The sequence below is a fragment of the Podarcis melisellensis genome (assembly GCF_964234715.1).
Source record: "Podarcis melisellensis genome assembly, chromosome: 17".
Classification (NCBI taxonomy): Eukaryota; Metazoa; Chordata; class Lepidosauria; order Squamata; family Lacertidae; genus Podarcis; species Podarcis melisellensis.
In genome coordinates, this window is record NC_138534.1 from 13,596,209 (window position 1) to 13,614,734 (window position 18,526).

The 18,526-nt window shown below is 44.0% G+C and overlaps 1 protein-coding gene across 2 annotated transcripts in view; it reads right to left on the reverse strand.

Annotated features, from left to right (window-relative positions):
• Positions 1-1,626: 1,626 nt before the first annotated feature.
• Positions 1,627-18,526, reverse strand: part of DMRT1 (doublesex and mab-3 related transcription factor 1) — a 59,102-nt gene continuing 42,202 nt past the window's right edge. For both annotated transcript variants that reach the window (XM_081894601.1, XM_081894602.1), the window contains exon 5: positions 1,627-2,723. In XM_081894601.1, the coding sequence (XP_081750727.1) occupies positions 2,569-2,723 (155 nt within the window). In that variant the 3' untranslated portion in view covers positions 1,627-2,568. The remainder of the gene's footprint in view (positions 2,724-18,526) is intronic.

Genomic DNA, 18,526 nt, shown 5'->3' on the forward strand with positions numbered 1-18,526 from the left:
TGCTTTCCACAGAAAAGCAGTATATACATTTACAAAATAAACCCACTCGCTTGGCTATGCTTATTCCAGCAGGTACTTTAAGGTAGTGTTTGGTTTTATGATGGATTTTTATTGTTTTATCCTCTGCATGGCTTATTTTTATGTACACTGCTTTGAAAGGCTAGTGATTAAGCGTCATATAAATGTATTAAATAAGTTGCCTTGAATGGCAATAGCTGTTAGCCTCAGTTCTCCATTTGTGCAATGGGAGTCTAATTACCTACTTCGCTGGCAATGGCTAGGTTAAATGATGTGAAGGCAGTTTGCCTTTAGCCCCAAAGAAACAGAATGGGTAATAACGTAGTTTATAAAAATAGGAACAAATTCAATCAAATCTTTCTACTTGTACGGATTGCAGGCGAGAAGCTGTGGTAACATACGTAAAGGACTATTTTAACAGAATGGATTAAGGGGAAATGTTTTTGTGGCCTAAACTGGACACATTTTCATGCTGATGCAAGTCTGGAATTTATATAAAACCTGGTGTTTTGCTTACTGCAGAAACCTCATTCAGCTTCTTCCTTCAATATACTGCAGATTCTCTTTTGTGATAGGGTGGGGAGAAACACCAAAACAGCTCAAGACACAAAGATAGATTATTTGGAAAGGGCTACGGTCCACACAGATTTGCTTGCAAGTGAAGGTATGTTGCATGTGTGTGCATGAACACACACACACAAATTTCCCACCCCCCACCACAAAAAAGACCACCCTCCCAAGACTTCAGCAATAAGCCTTTGAAGCAAATGAAGGATCCAACACGTAATCTCAGTTAAACATGGGAAACGTTGCAAAGATAAAAGAGCTCAGCCTGGCCAGTATTGTGCGGGGACTGTGTCTGTGCGGTTAAATTTCCATTCCTATTGCTCACTGACATTAGAGCGTCACAGTCGCAGTGTAGAAAACACACATTTCCAAAATATCCTTTGTCTTGCTACCTATGTTGGCGGGCAGGGGCAAGCTGCAAGCTTCCCCAATAATTATGGCATTATATCTCAACAACTATTTAGAAATCACAACACGGGGCGGGGGCGTTGGACGCGGCGCGGATTCCATCTCCCGGCTGCTGCAGCAGCAGCCTCTTTTACGACACAGTCCAGCATCTCCAAGCTGATATTTTTCTTTACCTGCCCTCTGCTCCCCCTGTTCTTCTGTCACAATGGCAACAGCGAGGAGCTGCGGCAGAAGGGCACCCAACTGCAGTGGCTGCTGGGCTGACAAGTGTGATAAAATGATCTTCCTTAACTAAACTCGTAAAGCACTGGGCAATAAAACTCAATCTTCTGTAAAATCCAATTAAGTCATTATCTGACTGATTGTATCTTTAATTGAAAACAGAAGTGACAGTAAATTTCTGTGATATATCAGGATCAATCGATACCGCTATACAATCCAACCCCGAGAAGTGATTTATAATGTCAAACCCATATAGGTAACTCGACATTATTCTCTCTAAAACCACTGGTGGATGAAATTAAGAGTAAGTGCATTTAATAAAAAACAAGATGGTCAGGTTATTGATTACAACAGATGGGGGTGAAATCAAATAGATGTTTTCAAAGCACAGAGTGAAGAAAATACAAGTAATTTCTTTTTTTCCTGTTTAATACAGCTTGCCAACTATACACAAGAAAATTTGGTCATCAATAACGTTTTTATTTCAGGTACCGCTGCAACTACAGAGAACAATGAATTTTTTAAAGACTAGTTTCATTTCAGCTTGGCCTCTGTAACCCAAGGAAAAGTACATGCTAAGCAATTTTTAACAAATACCGAAAATCTGTAGTAACTTTTCAATGCTTTAAGTCAAGATTGTAGCAAACAGGTTAACCTAGAAAGTACTAAATTTATGTTAATTTTATGCTGTTAGCAGAATAAATGCCTAGCCAAAATCTAGCATCTTCCATAAAAACATCCAACCATGAAGGTAACTCACCAGATTTTTGTTGAAAGTATCATTCTTACTTAAACTCCGCCCCCCCCCCCCACTTTTGAAGCCTACAAATAGATAGAAAGCAGCATTTATGAAGGGGTTTGTAAATCCTAGAACATTACACTCACTCGCACATTCTGTTTTACTGTCATTAAAAAATAAAAGCTGAAAGAATTATTTTGTGATAAGAGAATTATCAACCTTTATGCCAATTTCTTAAAATCTTCATCATACTGAAAGCCCTTTTTACAATTTTATCTTGTCTTTGCTGAAGAACTAACTCTTGTGCGCTGTAGAAATCTTGCTTATATAAGTAGCTTAGCCATTCACTTAACTTTGATCACAGTTTATCTGCAAAGTATTATCTTTTTTATACTAGGATTAACCCCAAGGACCTCCCAGGGAGCCCCTAATGGGAAAGACTTGAGTCCTTAAACTAAGAGGTTGCAAATCACATTGTGCGGAACAATACAAAGGGAATAAACTCAATGTTTTCTCAACGGTTACATCGGCATCAATCATCACAAACCAAACACATCTCAACAAGAAGGCACTTTCCCAAGACGTCCAAGGAGGAGCTTCTTCTTCAGGGCTGCTCATTCACCGTCTTCCATGACAGAATGAACAGTGAAGGTCCCAGAATCGGAGGTCGACTCGCACTCCAACACAGCTTTGGTGCTTTCGTTGCTGATGGGAGAGCTGCTGGAAAGGGAAACCAAGCCAGAATCTTGACTACTGGGTGGTGAAAATACTGAGGAAGCAACGAATAAAGGGGGGGGGGGGAGAAAAAAGGGAACACATAGTTAAGCGATCTAGATCAGTGACGGTCTACACAAATACACCCAAAGGCATGGAGTGATGAGCTGCCGTCCTTTCCTAGGCGGGTTCCCATCCATGTATCTCATCTGTCGTCACATGCACATGTCTGCAAGTGACTGCTGCCATGCTCATCCTGTGGGATGTGATCCATGAGAGGCAGTCAAGTACAACATTCCTTGTAATGCTAGAGGAGACACGCAGGGGAATGTTTGATCCAGCCAGTCGAAACTTCCTGTTCCTCCTGGCTGGAGCATCCTTCCTTTTGCATGTGATAGAAGGTGGGCGTGACCTTACCTGTCCTGGTAACAAAAGGACGAGTCGCGCAGCACCCTTTTTACCTCCTTCTTCGTTTGACCAGCTTTTAGCTGGGACTGCTCTGCTAGCTTCTCAGCTAGCAGAAGCACTGGGATTATTCCCCCATATGGAGTAGATCCACATGTACATATTTGTAACTAAGTCTGCCTTCAGGAATCCAACTGTGAACTGATGTAAGTAAACGTCTTTTATTGACTTTGAGTAAGATTGTGGAGTCTTTATTCTTTTAAGAGGGATTCAAGGGAACTTACCAGGAACGTACAATTCAATCTGAGACAGACTGGATTGTATAATAGTGAGAAGCTCGCACGAGCCTGCAACCAGCCATCTGCTGTGCATGTAAAAGGGGATTGTAACTCTGCCATGTAAAGGAACTTGCTAGTGCAAGTTAGGAAGGATATTAGTAAACAATATATCCTCTCCTGCCACTCTGAACTTTCCCACACATCCCCCCCCCTCACCAAAACAGAAACTGACATGTTAGAGTAGACTAGATGTCATCAGGCAACGTTCAGGTCAACGTTCAGTTGTAGACCTTTTTTTAGGGGGAAAAGTCAAAGTTGTTGATCTTTTTTTTAGAGGGGCAGTTCAAAAATGTAAAGCTGTCTTTAGGGAGAAAGGAGCAAGTCACTCTCCGGAAAAGCAATCAGGAATCAAAGAGCCTCACAGCGAGTACTACGTCTTCCGTTCAAGCGATCATGTGCGAATGGAGGATGGGGCGAGGGGGTGGGGCTGGATCCTCTGCCCCCCCAAACGAAAAAGAGCCCGTGATCGACCCAAACCTCCTGGGGATCAACCAGTTGATCGCGGTTGACCGGTTGGACACCCCTGTTCTAGACTAATCTATGCATTCTTAATTTTTATTCATTTATGTAGATCCCAAGGCAGCTCACAACATTAATTACTGTTTGCTGTGTGACTGGATGAAGTGCCATTTTTAATAGGGGGGGACCCTAAAAATTTCAGTGATATACAAAACAACACCTTTTTTTGGGGAACCCACTGTTGTTTGTTTTTTTAAAAAGAGAACCATTCTATGGAATAAATGAAAACGTGGCTAGAAGAAGCCCGCCCCCTTCGCTCCGTAATCATCCCTGTGAAATTACGGTGCAGAATCCCTGATGGGGCACCTGCCAACTGCCTCACGTGTGGTTTCTATTTTTTTTATTAACATATAAAACACATACATATACATTTACATATACAGTGGTACCTCAGGTTACATACACTTCAGGTTACATACGCTTCAGATTACATATGCTTCAGGTTACAGGCTCCGCTAACCCAGAAATAGTGCTTCAGGTTAAGAACTTTGCTTCAGGATAAGAACAGAAATCGGGCTCGGGCGGCACGGCGGCAGCAGGAGGCCCCATTAGCTAAAGTGGTGCTTCAGGTTAAGAACAGTTTCAGGTTAAGAACGGATCTCCGGAACGAATTAAGTACTTCACCCGAGGTACCACTGTACATTTACACAATACACGTACACAACACACTACCTTATTTTCATAACATAAAACATACCTACATTGCTCTATATAATACCTACCTATACTATACATATCAACATACCTACACACCTACCCCACACAGACACCCAACAAGCGACTTGACTTCCAGCCATTCTTGTTACGCTATTTTATTTTTCCAACTAGCTTAAACACATTTCATTATTTCTTTAATCTATTCTTTTATCTTAACTTTCCTCTCCTTTCACTCTAATCATTTTCTGGATTCACTCAGTATCTGTCAGAAATTCTACTTTTCCCACATAATTTTTGATGTATTCCTTAAAGATAGCCCACTCCTTATTCACTTTTTGTACCATATCTCCTCTTATCCTCCCTGTTAGTTCGGCAATATGGAAGTATTCCATTATTTTAGATAATTGGTCTGTTTTAGTTGGGACGCTGCTGCTTTTGAGTAGAGGACCCTCCACCCGCATAGGATTATAATAAGACACACAGACGCATTATTTTAGGTTAATGGGCAAAATTAGGCCACAACTTTTATTGGTTACAGCATGTGAGTGGTATTGGCTTAAAGGTAAAGATAAAGGGACCCCTGACCAATAGGTCCAGTCGTGGCTGACTCTGGGGTTGCGGCGCTCATCTCGCTTTATTGGCCGTGGGAGCCGGCGCACAGCTTCCGGGTCATGTGGCCAGCATGACTAAGCCGCTTCTGGTGAACCAGAGCAGCGCATGGAAACACCATTTACCTTTCCACTGGAGCGGTACCTATTTATCTACTTGCACTTTGATGTGCTTTTGAATTGCTAGGTTGGCAGGAGCAGGGACCGAGCAATGGGAGCTCACCCCATCACGGGGATTCGAACCGCCGACCTTCTGATCGGCAAGTCCTAGGCTTTGTGGTTTAACCCACAGCGCCACCATTGGATAAAACAGCAATACCAGACTCCACCCTGCACAGCTGGGAGTCATATCAGGGTAACAACCAATGGGAGGAGCTTGTTGATGCAAATAAAACTGGAAGCTCCCCCTGATGTCACCGGGGGTCGTGCTATGGCCCTAGCCACCAGTAGGGCATCGGACAGGATCCATGACTGCCAGATTCTTTTAACGGAATACCCAAAAGACGAGGGGTAAATGATGGCGCATACCCAATCCTCCAACACAGAACACATATTCCAATGCCTAACCTCCAATGCCAGAAAGTCGTGACGAATTGCTACGAGGTAGGAGAAAAAACCAAGAGGCTGGTGCCAATTTGCCAAATGGATAAAAAAGTCCTACCAGGCCCCTTGGGCAACTAAGGCAATCAACCGAAGTCCATAGCAAGGTCAATACGCAAAAAGAAGCTGACCTAAGAGGGAGGGAGGGCGGGAGATCCGAAGAAAGCAGGAACAGACTGGGAGCTGAGTGCTTTCGCCCACCAGCCAGCCCTATTGGTCGGCTGGGAGGCTTGGCTGCGGCAGCAGAAGAAATCAGGAGCAGGGAGCTGAATACGCCTCCTCTGCAAGGAGGAGAGGCTTTTCCAATTTTTGGCAATCAATAACCTTGCCGCCGTAGTTGCATACATAAATATTGGTCAGACTGTTTCCCAGTCTGCCACCTCGGCCACTCTGCTCCTCCTTACGCCACTTAATGTTGTATTTTATTTTTTAAAGTTGTATTTCAATCAATTGTTTTTATATTTGGTGTTAGCCGCCGTGAGCCTGGTCTTGGCTGAGGAGGGTGGGGTATAAATAAAATTTACAATTTTTATTACAGTGGTACCTCGGATAAAGTACTTAATTCGTTGCGGGGTTCTGTTCTTAACCTGAAACTGTTCTTAACCTGAAGCACCACTTTAGCTAATGGGGCCTCCTGCTGCTGCCACACCGCCAGAGCCCGATTTCTGTTCTCATCCTGAAGCAAAGTTCTTAACCTGAAGCACCATTTCTGGGTTAGCGGAGTCTGTAACCTGAAGCGTATGTAACCTAAGGTAAAGGTAAATTAGGTCCAGTCGTGACCGACTCTGGGGATGCGGTGCTAATCTCGCTTTATTGGCCAAAGGAGCCGGCGTACCGCTTCCGGGTCATGTGGCCAGCATAACTAAGCCGCTTCTGGCAAACCAGAACAGCGCATGGAAACGCCGTTTACCTTTCCACTGGAGCGGTACCTATTTATCTACTTGCACTTTGACGTGCTTTCGAACTGCTAGGTTGGCAGGAGCAGGGACTGAGCAACGGGAGCTCACCCCGTCGCGGGGATTCGAACCGCCGAACGTCTGATCGGCAAGTCCTAGGCTCTGTGGTTTAACCCACAGCGCCACCCGCGTTCCTTAGGTACCTAAGGTACCACTGTATTATTATCCACAGACAACGATGAATAGGATAAGGGCAGAGGCGGAACTGCGTGACTAGTTCTACCACTCTGGGCACTGAGCCTAGGGGACACTACAGGGCGTCGCAACGATGGCACGGCGTGGGCAGAACGGAGCGTGACAGGCGGAGGCACCACATTTGTGCATCGATGAAATACCAAAGTCTGCCCCTGCTAAGGGTTGCCACCTTTCTGCTGCCAGCAGCGCTCCTCTGACTTTTAACAGCTGCATGATAGGAAGATGAAGCTGTTCGCAGCACGGCACCTGAAGGTTGAACAAGGTTTCTGCTTGCCCTGTAACTATTATAATCACAAAATTTCCATCAGAAAATAAACAAGTTGACTCTCACTTAGCAACTGAGACCTGTGGATATAGGGCAGTATACAAATTTAACTAGTCAAACCTAGACAGCATCTTAAAAAGTAGGGACATCACCTTGCCAACAAAGGTCCGTATAGTAAAAGCTATGGTTTTCCCAGTAGTGATGTATGGAAGTGAGAGCTGGACCATCAAGAAGGCTGATCGCCGAAGAATTGATGCTTTTGAATTATGGTGCTGGAGAAGACTCTTGAGAGTCCCACGGACTGCAAGAAGATCAAACCTATCCATTCTGAAGGAAATCAGCCCTGAGTGCTCACTGGAAGGACAGATCGTGAAGCTGAGGCTCCAAGACTTTGGCCACCTCATGAGAAGAGAAGACTCCCTGGAAAAGATGTTAGGAAAGATGGAGGGCACAAGGAGAAGGGGACGACAGAAGACGAGATGGTTGGATAGTGTTCTCGAAGCTACCGACATGAGTTTGACCAAACTGCGGGAGGCAGTGGAAGACAGGAGTGCCTGGCATGCTCTGGTCCATGGGGTCACGAAGAGTCGGACACGACTAAACGACTAAACAACAACAAAATATTAATAGTAATAACTGCCAGCCCCATACCTCTCCTTAAGAAGGAATGAGGACAAGGAGTAGGTTGTGAATTGTGCAAAGCATTAAAAAAAAACCCAACCCAACCTCAATTCAACTTCCTGATCTGATTTTAGGATGTATTTTAATTGATTGCCTGATTTTATGTTAATGTGTTATACGTTTGATGTTAGCTGCTCTGAGCCCGGTTTTAGCCGGTGAGGAGGGAATATAAATATATAATAATAATAATAATAATAATAATAATTATCAAGATGTATTTGAGTATATATAAAGCGTGATTCAATTAAAGAGGTTCTTCCCACCCATATAAACAGAATGAGGAAAAAAATGTTCAATTATGATTATTTATTTATTCCGATTATTCCTACCCTGCTGCTTTTAGCAAAACAAAACATTGCAAGTCATTTAGAAGGCATGTTGCAGAAAAGTAACGTTGACCTAAGCTATCCAACAGAAGAAAGCAGAAACACTTGAACAACTTCTCGTAAGCGGCAGCAGGATGATAAAACCAACATCGCCTTAGAGCAATAAACTTCAGGGACAATAATAAAATCGGTATCCAAACACAATTAAAAGTTTTCCGGCAGGTGCTAACGGAGGCCAACAGTCCTGTGGAGAAAGAAGATGGTGAGGGAAGCAGGGAGGCCGAGACAGTGGCAGTATAGCTGTCAACGTTTACCCTTTTTAAGGAAAATTCCCTTATTCCGAATAGGATTCCTTGCAAGAAAAGGGAAAAGTTGACAGCTATGAGCAGCAGAGCCTGATCCAGCCACTCTCCTCCTCTCCACCAACTAACAACTCCCCTATGGAAAACATGAACAGGCATCAAAATTCCTGCATTAGTGGAGATTGCATTTTAATGTTTTAATGTTGTATCTTAATCTTGTTTTTAAGTTGTATTTCAATCAATTTGTTTTTATATTGGTTGTTAGCCGCCCTGAGCCTGGTCTCGGCTGGGGAGGGCGGGGTATAATATTATTATTATTATTATTATTATTATTATTATTATTATTATTATTATTATTACTGTCCTTTTCAATTTTTCCAAACTTTAGCACAAAGCAAAAGGAAGATCTTCTGAAAGTGCAGAGAAATCAGAAAGGGGCCTTTTCTCTCTGCACTGGGATTAAAAGATGGGATACACATTAATAAACACATGACCCTCACCACAATGTGTTGAGCACCACTAGTAATAGTTTCTCTACCACCATCCATTTGCAGATTTCTGCCACTCCCATCATGGTTGGAATGACCAAGGAAATGCATGGAGACATTGACGTGTGTCAGTGGCTGCCCATCCTGACATGAAAAGGGTGCAGGGCAAAGAAATAGAGGAGTCCAGAGCCGGCCCTGCCATGTGGCAATGTGGAGCAACCTGCTTCAGGCGGCACCATGAGAAGGGCGTGCAATGGTCAGGGAAAGGATGGGAAGCAGGAATTAAGCGTATGAATGCTGCAGCAGGACTTTTTCAAGTGTTTGCCCTGGGGAGTGGCTGCTACAGTGGTACCTCGGGTTACATACGCTTCAGGTTACAGACTCCGCTAACCCAGAAATATTACCTTGGGTTAAGAACTTTGCTTCAGGATGAAAACAGAAATCGTGCAGCAGGAGGCCCCATTAGCTAAAGTGGGACTTCAGGTTAAGAACAGTTTCAGGTTAAGAACGGACCTCCGGAACAAATTAAGTACTTAACCTGAGGTACCACAGTATTATCGAACAGGAATCCAGCTGCTGTGATGACATATGAAGCAGACAAAAACTGGTGTAGATCTTCTGTCAAACAGAGGGCAAGGAAAAAGAAAAGCAAGCAGGAACGAAACCACAAGTGTCCCGTCTCCGGAAAATGGAAAATAAAAACAGATTGATATGAAATATTGGAAGAATTTGAAAACTAATACAGTGCGAGAAATACTGGCAACATTTCCATCTCCACTAGATACAAAAAGCAAAGCAAAGGGGTCTCTGACCTTGCTCACCTTTGATGAGTCAAGATCCACGCAACTGCACTCCTTTCCTGCCTGGCGTGGATGTAATTAAGGGGAAGCTGCCGTGGTAATTTCTCTCCTCATTAACTTCCTGATTGGTTTGAGGCTCAGATTTCCACCAGGCTGCCGTTTGTCACCAAATCCAAATGGCCAATCGTTAAGACTAATGTTTGTGTAACTAACTGCCGGCATCTGCCGCACGGCTCCTTGTACAACAATAATAGGGAAAGCGAAACATTAAAGCTCCTGTGTTAATTCAGCACTTATTCATCAACGGGGAAATCTATGGTGTAATTAGCAAAATGCATCGCTAGACAAGTGCACCGCCAGTCCTTTGGAAAAAGCTAAATCACAGGAGAGGCGGTCTGAGAGCCTTTAACGCGTTAACCATCAGGACTTATTCCACTCTGAATACTTATCGTTTAGTGGGGGGCCAACACCGAGCTAAGATCCTTTTAAAAGGTAAGTGGAACAATTCACCTCCCGTTGACTCCATTGATTGACAGCGGCCAGATTGCATAAAGTTGCTTAAAAAGATGTGGTCAACCTGGCAGAATCAGAAATGAATTTGTAAGGAATGGCGGTAATGACCCAAATTCTGTTTTCAGGCAGAGACTTCTGCACTGCAACCGGTTGAAACTCGACCCGGCAACTATCGGAAAAACAGGCAAAGTTCCCATTGTAGAAAATACAGTATTTCCTAAGCGTTGAAAGCTGTTTTTATTCTCAGAGCAAGCCCCTGTGATGTCCACCGATTTCAGTGGCAACGGTCAAGTGCAAACGATGCAAGGAAACTGTTCCAAATGAGAGATTCCTCGTAGTCTGTCCCAGAGGAAGGGAATGTCCTTGCCTCCGTTGGCGACTCCCATCCACACACAGCTTCCTTCTGATTCATGATAAGAAAACAAGTCCGTCCATCCCCCAATGCTTTGAGCCCTGGAGGGGCCACAATTGGGAGATCCCTCCCTTTCATCAGTTTCGATAACTATGGAGAGAAATCTCAAATTGATTTGCTGAACCCAAAGGCTACCGGTAGAAGAGACTTCTGCCATCTTTTTAAGGTGCTCACTTGATCTCCTGTGTTGCCCATGCCTCTGCCGGGAGGGGCAAGATTGGGATGGTACAAATGCATCAGCGTGGTCAATCCATTACTCCTGCCAGTGATAAGACCAGTGGTTTCCAGACCACCAACCTCTGGCCTCTTCAGTCGCCACTGAACCGACTCTTCAGATTTTACACCATGCACAAACTCTAAAGAAGGGATGCAGACATGGCCCTCCAGACCTTGATAGACTCCAGCTTTCATCATTCCCAGCCAACATGGCCGATGGCAAGGGATTATGGGAGCTCTTTACACATACACACTCGGGGATGTGCTCGAATACGGGGGGAAAGTTGTCCTGGTTGAAGTCTAAAGACAAGGGACACACAAACACACACACTCCCCTATTTCTAGGGGTGGACGGCAACCCTAATTCGAGCAGAAGAACCTTTACTCTTCTCTATGACAAGCTGCATCTCCCCAAATTGCCCCTTCCACTCAGCTAAAGGTAAAGGGACCCCTGACCATTAGGTCCAGTCGTGACCGACTCTGGGGTTGTGGTGCTCATCTCGCTTTATTGGCCAAGGGAGCCGGCATACAGCTTCCAGGTCATGTGGCCAGCATGACTAAGCCGCTTCTGGAGAACCAGAGCAGCGCACGGAAACGCCGTTTACCTTCCCGCTGGAGCGGTACCTATTTATCTACTTGCACTTTGACGTGCTTTCGAATTGCTAGGTTGGCAGGAGCAGGGACCGAGCAACAGGAACTCACCCCGTTGCAGGGATTCGAACCGCCGACCTTCCGATCGGCAAGTCCTAGGCTCTGTGGTTTAACCCACAGCGCCACCTGCATCCCCTCAGCTACTAAGGTACAAAAGCCCTGTTCTCCTTTGCTTCTGGTCACCTTACAAGACGGCACCGCTCGTTCAGAGATGTCCTTTGTTCCTCACCTTTGTGACATCTGTAAAATTGATGGAAGTTGTAAGAAATTTAGGCATTGGAGGCATGAGCAGCTGAAGCGTGGAGCAGGGCTCTGCCTCAAAACCACCCAAAAGACAGCCATGCCACAACACATAGGCTGGTTCCATCTCATTCTCGTTTCTCCCAACTCAAAGTGGTCATTACTGTTTTCTTGCTTCATGGAAAAATAAAGAAATCAAGCATTGCCCCGCTAATCCACCCAGTTTAGTCCACAGCTAGTGAACTGAGTTATGAATACCGATCTCCCAGGAATGTGCCAAGCCTTGTACTGTTGTCTCAGTCTTACTACAAAATAAATATATGCATGTTTACCTGGGCACATGCAACTCAGCGGCTAATAATTAGTATTTAGTTTGGAACTTGCGTATTTCCCCCTTCCTTCCTTGTATGATATTGGTTACATTTTGGCCAAAATGCAAAAACAAAACAAAACACATAACCTCCAAAATAAAAGTCATCAATGAACTGAGATGCCATACAAAGAACTGCCTAGACTTGAGTGATCTTCTGTAAGTCAATGGCCTGGAAAGCGTAATATGCTTCTACTGATGTGAGAAACCACTAGGATAGTCATGCTTGGAAGGCAAATGTTCTTTGTGTTTACATTTAAAAACCATTAGACTCTTAATAAGAAGCAATTTTTTAAAGATTTAAGCTCTCAAGTGTTACAGACAATTTATTAAAGCTCTTTCACCTTCTTATTCAGGGAAGGAAATAGAAGGCACATCCATTCTGCAGACTCGCTTGGAATCTGGATCCGAAGGCTCGTTTCTACATTAAGGCTGCAATCCTATTGCCACTTATCTAGGAGTAAGTGCCGCCACTGCCATCAATGGGGCTTACTTCCAAGTAGTCAAGTATAGGCTGGTACTGGAATAGAAACAGAGCACCGACATGCCCAAAAGATGGTCTATAAAATGTGGACATAGATTAAGGTTAGTTTTCTGAATGCAGATACGTAAGGAGCAGATGGAAGCCAGAGTAGGTCCAGTTTGGAAGTGCAAATATGTAAAAGACAAAGGGAGTCCATTGCATTCTCCCCTGAGTGTTACCTATTTGAGAAAGGGCTTGTTGATTAATAGAAGCAGATATAACAAAGGAGTGCGTATATCTATTTTGTCTGTTTTGATGGGAAAAGGTCAGGCCGGGATGGCAAATGGAAGGTACAGTGGACCCTCTGGATGTGAACTTAATTTGTCCGGGGGTCTGTACTTATCCCGGCAATCTTAATTCTGGCTTGGGATTCATCCAGCCCAGCCTTTCGCATGATGAATTCGAGCGCTCATTACAAGCACTCTAATGCCAACTCAAGGAATATTATTGTATATTCAAGGGCAATAGCGCACTAATAATAACCAATATTTGAGAATTTAACGGAAAACCATGTCAATACTTTGGTTTAGCACAAATATTGTTTTCTTTTTAAATTTAGGTTCTATTATTTTTGCTTATCTTTGTAGGATACAGATTTTGTAATTAGGGGCAGAGGCGAGGGAGAAGGGACTGCCGTAATAGGGCACCAGTGGGCTTCAGGAATGTAGGGCAGAAATGCGGAGAACCCCCAAACTGGTGAGCCGTTCGAGATAAATTATATCAAAATCCAGGATTTTCCAAATATATTCCTCTGCTGACTATACCCTACATTACGGTGATCCCGGTGAAATATCTATTTAGCACATTGATGGATCACAGACCCCAAATGTTCCGAATGACCATCTGATTACAGCATTCTGAATATTGGGATAAATTATATATATATTTTCTTCTTACCCAGTCATATGGTGGAAAATGCGCGGGTATTTTCTTTTTCCCCCCAACAGGTCACAGTACTTTGTAACACTGTAAATACATATTTGCAGGGCCATATCTTCTCAATATAGTATGAGAAGGGAGAACAAAATTTCCACACACCACAACCGGCACAGACCTCTGCCATGATGGGTGGGACAGTTTAAAGACATTGGTGCTGTCCAAAATGGCAGCCAATATTAAGTTTTCTCCCCCGTCTATATTGCATGCTGAAACATATCCGTACCATGGTGACAACGGGCAAACCAACGAGACAAGGCTCATTTGTTTCCCTACACTTTACAAAAATCACTGTATACTGAGCTGCCATTTTCAGCCGTAGCGCCATGCTTATCTGAACACCCAGTTCTGCCTTGAATACGCCTATTATTTCACAACAGAATCTCTGGCTGCTGCTGATCTCCCCTTCTCACCAACAATGTTAAAAAACCATTAGGATTATCTCAAATGCCTGCCACTTGACTGATTCGCTGTGTACTTTCAAACTGGATTTCATTCTTGGCATTTAGTGCACAGGAGAGACGGATGAATGGATGGCTCCGTTCCATCTGCCCTATCAGAGCTCATATCATCCTTCCCCAGTACATGCCAGTATTTGTAGTCAGCTAGAAAGCTTGCTGTTAAGTGATGGAACAACTAAAATTAGCTAAGAAAAACTAAATTCTCTCCGCACTGGACAATAGATCTCCTGAAAGCTATTATTTGAAACAAATACCTTTCCTGTTTCCCTTGTTTAAAACAGAAAGAAAAAAGAAATAGGGGGAGGTTGACATGTTGGGGAAAAGCAAACAGGAGATTCACCTAGAGTTCCTTGTCTACAAATCCAGATGTGTCAACAGCAGTAGCTTGGCCTCTCAAGATTTGACGCTTGTTATGTCACATGCAAAAGAAAGGAAGGACACTGGCTCTCCCCCCCCCCCAGTGCGTAATAATGCAGCGATACAGAGGGAATGTTATCGATAGGGATTTGCCATATTAGGACAGAAAACACAATGATCGCTTTGGAGCTACAGTGGTATCTCGGGTTACATACGCTTCAGGTTACAGACTCTGCTAACCCGGAAATAGTACCTGAACTTTGCTTCAGGATGAGAACAGAAATTGTGTTCCGGCGTCACGGCGGCAGCAGGAGGCCCCATTATCTAAAGTGGTGCTTCAGGTTAAGAACAGTTTCAGGTTAAGAACGGAACCCCGCAACGAATTAAGTACTTAACCCGAGGTACCACTGTACAGAAATGTCCTCTGGGATGGAAGACCATCTGCCAAGTCTTTCTTTCTTCTTTCTTTGGCAATTCCTTGTAGCCGAGTAAGATTGTCTTCCATGAACACGGTTTTAACACTGAGTCCATATGTGACTGTAGAGGCCATTTCTGGATCCACACGTCCTTCCACAGTGGGGACATTGGTTTCCGGGCGGGAGTTGATCACAGTGAGGGTTTGCCAAGCGTGCCTTCCTCTTAGCACATTTCTCCCTTGTGTCCTGAGTTCGAGTGTCTTCAAAGCCCATGACACCTTTGGTAAAGGCTGTTCTCTAATAGGAGCGCTTGCAGGCCAGTGTTTCCCAGTTGTCGGTGTTTATACCACATTTTTAAAGATTTGTCTTGAGAGAGTCTTTGAACCTCTTTTGTTGACCACCAACATTACGCTTTCCATTTTTAAGTTCGGAATAGAGTAGTTGCTTTGGAAAGCGATAATCAGGCATCTGCACAACATGACCAGTCCTGTGAAGGTGATGTTGAAGAAGCATTGCTTCAACAAACTGACGAGAAACTATAGCTGCCCCCCAACCTGAACAGCATATGCCCCAATGACCCGAATTGGCCGGTGCAAAAACACTGGGGAGTCGCAAGGGCGCAGGAGATTCAAGATCAAAAGTAGGAACAGTGCTGAAAAACAAGGTCTGCCTTGCCCTGGTTCAAAACCAACCCTTTGAAACTAGGCTTTTCTGCTCCTATTGTAAGGTACTCTAGACCTTAGCAGTGGTGGCGCAGTTCCATGAAGGAATTCAACTCTGTTAGCTGTGTAAACTTCTACCATTGCTTGATTTCCTTGCCAACAATTGTATGTATTCCTATTTGGCCCTGGAAAGAATCCACTGGAACAGGTTCTGTTATTGCCAGTAATGTCTCTGGAGCAAAACGCTGCTGGGAGAGAATGAATCTTAGCCTCCAGTGTTAGAAACTGAGAGAGGAAAGCTAGGAGCTCAAGGGACCTTAAACCGAGGTTATGGGCGCAACAATGAGTGTTTTTTATAACAAGAATATAAAGCTGAAAATGAATGAACTGCAGCTAAAATATCATGTTCATTTTGCACATGGTCTGGTCCTTCCCCTGCCCACCCCCCTAATATTCTTAAGAGAATCTCTTCTCCAGTCTTAACAGAGTAGCTGGAAGTGGGGAGGCAGAATAAGCGCCTCCTTTCCTTCCACTCTGCAGTTTCAATCTGAAATCTTAGGTGCAGTATTGCGCCCAGAGCTCAGAAACTGCTCACATTAATGAAATCCCCTGTCGCAAAGTTTAAGGCACCAGAAAGTGTGTAAAGAATGGATAACATTTAAAGAAAATCTAAAACAATATTGTGAAAACGCAAATCTCTTGACAGGTCTAGATTGAATCTTGAATAATAAGGAAAACTATAAATGTAGAAAATTTTCTGGATGTGTAACGGATATAACAGGAAATGCTTCAAGGTAAAGAATATGTAGAAAGCACAATGAGGTGAATCGGAAATCAAAAGTGTGTGTGATGTCAGATGATGTCTTGTTAGTTAATGTTCAGTTGTCATCGAGGTACTGTCTTTGTGTTTTGCAATAAAGTTAAAAAAGAGAGAGAGAAATCCCATTGCAAAATCGCCTGGAACAATGGGAGTTTCGAACACTGTTAGCCTCCTAGTGGCCAATCTAGCTGGCAGTACGATACTCACACAGCGCACCTGCTCATTTGGGTCCGAAGAAAGAAAGTTCAGCTTTCACTCTTTGAGAGCAATTGGCATGAATGAAAACAAAACAAGGCACTTTATGTAGGTTGTATCTGAGAGGGTATACCATATTTGCTGCAAACACCAGCACACATCAGTAGAGCTGGGCGATACCTGGTTTTCAACATTGTAATATATATCCACCAACTAAACATTGCGATATATTATGATGTCTGAAATAAGGGTGGAACTATGCATATGCATAGGTGGCGCTGTGGGTTAAACCACAGAGCCTAGGACTTGCTGATCAGAAGGTCGGCGATTTGAATCCCCGCGACGGGGTGAGCTCCCATTGCTCGGTCCCTGCTCCTGCCAACCTAGCAGTTCGAAAGCACGTCAAAGTGCAAGTAGATAAATAGGTACCGCTCCGGCGGGAAGGTAAACGGCGTTTCCGTGCGCTGCTCTGGTTTGCCAGAAGCAGCTTAGTCATGCTGGCCACATGACCCGGAAGCTGTACATCGGCTCCCTCGGCCAATAAAGCAAGATGAGCGCCGCAACCCCAGAGTCGGTCACGACTGGACCTAATGGTCAGGGGTCCCTTTACCTTTTTATGCATATGCAATCCTGCCTTGTGATTTTTGCCGGCAGCTGCTCTCGTGATTTGCTGCTCCTTGCGTGAGGCAGGGGAGATTTGAGCTGGCAGACTTAAGAGGGGCTGCAGGAATCGAGAGAGAGAATTGCCTGGCTTCACTGTTTTCCCCACACTGTGATTTCTGCATTGCACACGCACAGATACTTATCACGATTCACAATATATGGCCAGGTCAAAAATTATGAAACCAGTATCACGATATGGGCTTCAGACCAGTTTGGAACGATGTATCGCCCAGCCCTACGCGTGAGTTGAGGCCTAAGCCCCACCTCAAAATGCAAAATCACATTTAGTAAAATCAGAGCATAGCTAACATGAGCAGTTATTTCAACAGAAATAAACTGAGCCAGTTCAGCTCCAAGAGACCATTACCAACTGTAAAAGAAATTCTAGCGTTTAACTTTCCAGCCTAAGCTGAGATGACGGTGTCATTATAAATATATGAGGCTATTCACGTACATGGCACAGATATACCTTTTCCTAAAAATGTCAATGGCTTGCTAAGAAGGAAGAAAATGAATAGAATTCATTCTTACAGCATGAAGAATTAAGTGTTTGGCTTTATACCAGCTAGGCAAGTTAGTCTGAAGGCCTGCTGCAATGTGCAGGTCTTTAAAATGAAAACCTTTGTCTCAGTAATATGAGCATATTGCTGGTACGTGAAGCCGACATGCACAAAAAAATTACTTACAAGCTTTAGAAAATAGAAGCTTTGGCATTTGCATGCCTGATCTCCTTCAACAGGTCTACAGGGAGAAGAAATATAATTTATTAGAGCTCATTTGGCTCAGCAACAATGGCTTCTTAAAAAAAAAAAAAACACAAGGGGAAAAGAGAACATTGTAATTGAAAATAAGTGCCCTCTTTAGCGAATAAGCCTCCAGCGCCTGAGGCGGAGAGGAAACTACAACTGATGTACTACAAGGCATTACAAGAGTGCTGGGTGCTATAGCCAGCAATTATCCTGGTATTTAACCAAATCTATCGCTCATCAGCAAAGCGTTTAGTGCGGCAGTCGGAGCGAGACAGGCTGACATGGAGCACAGTTACTTAACTGTCCCCTGCAGCGATTATGCTTTTCCACAGCTCAAGAGTCATGTCAAATTAAACAACAACGCATTGACTTTTCGCTTCTAGAAACATTACGGTGTGATTGACAACTCAGGGATGCTGCAAGCTGGCCGGTTGCTAGAACCTGCTGCCGGAGGTTCTTCTTATTTGGGAGGCTGGCTTCCTCATCTTACCTCATTTTACAATCCTCTATCCCTTGAAGGGATACGGGTGGCGC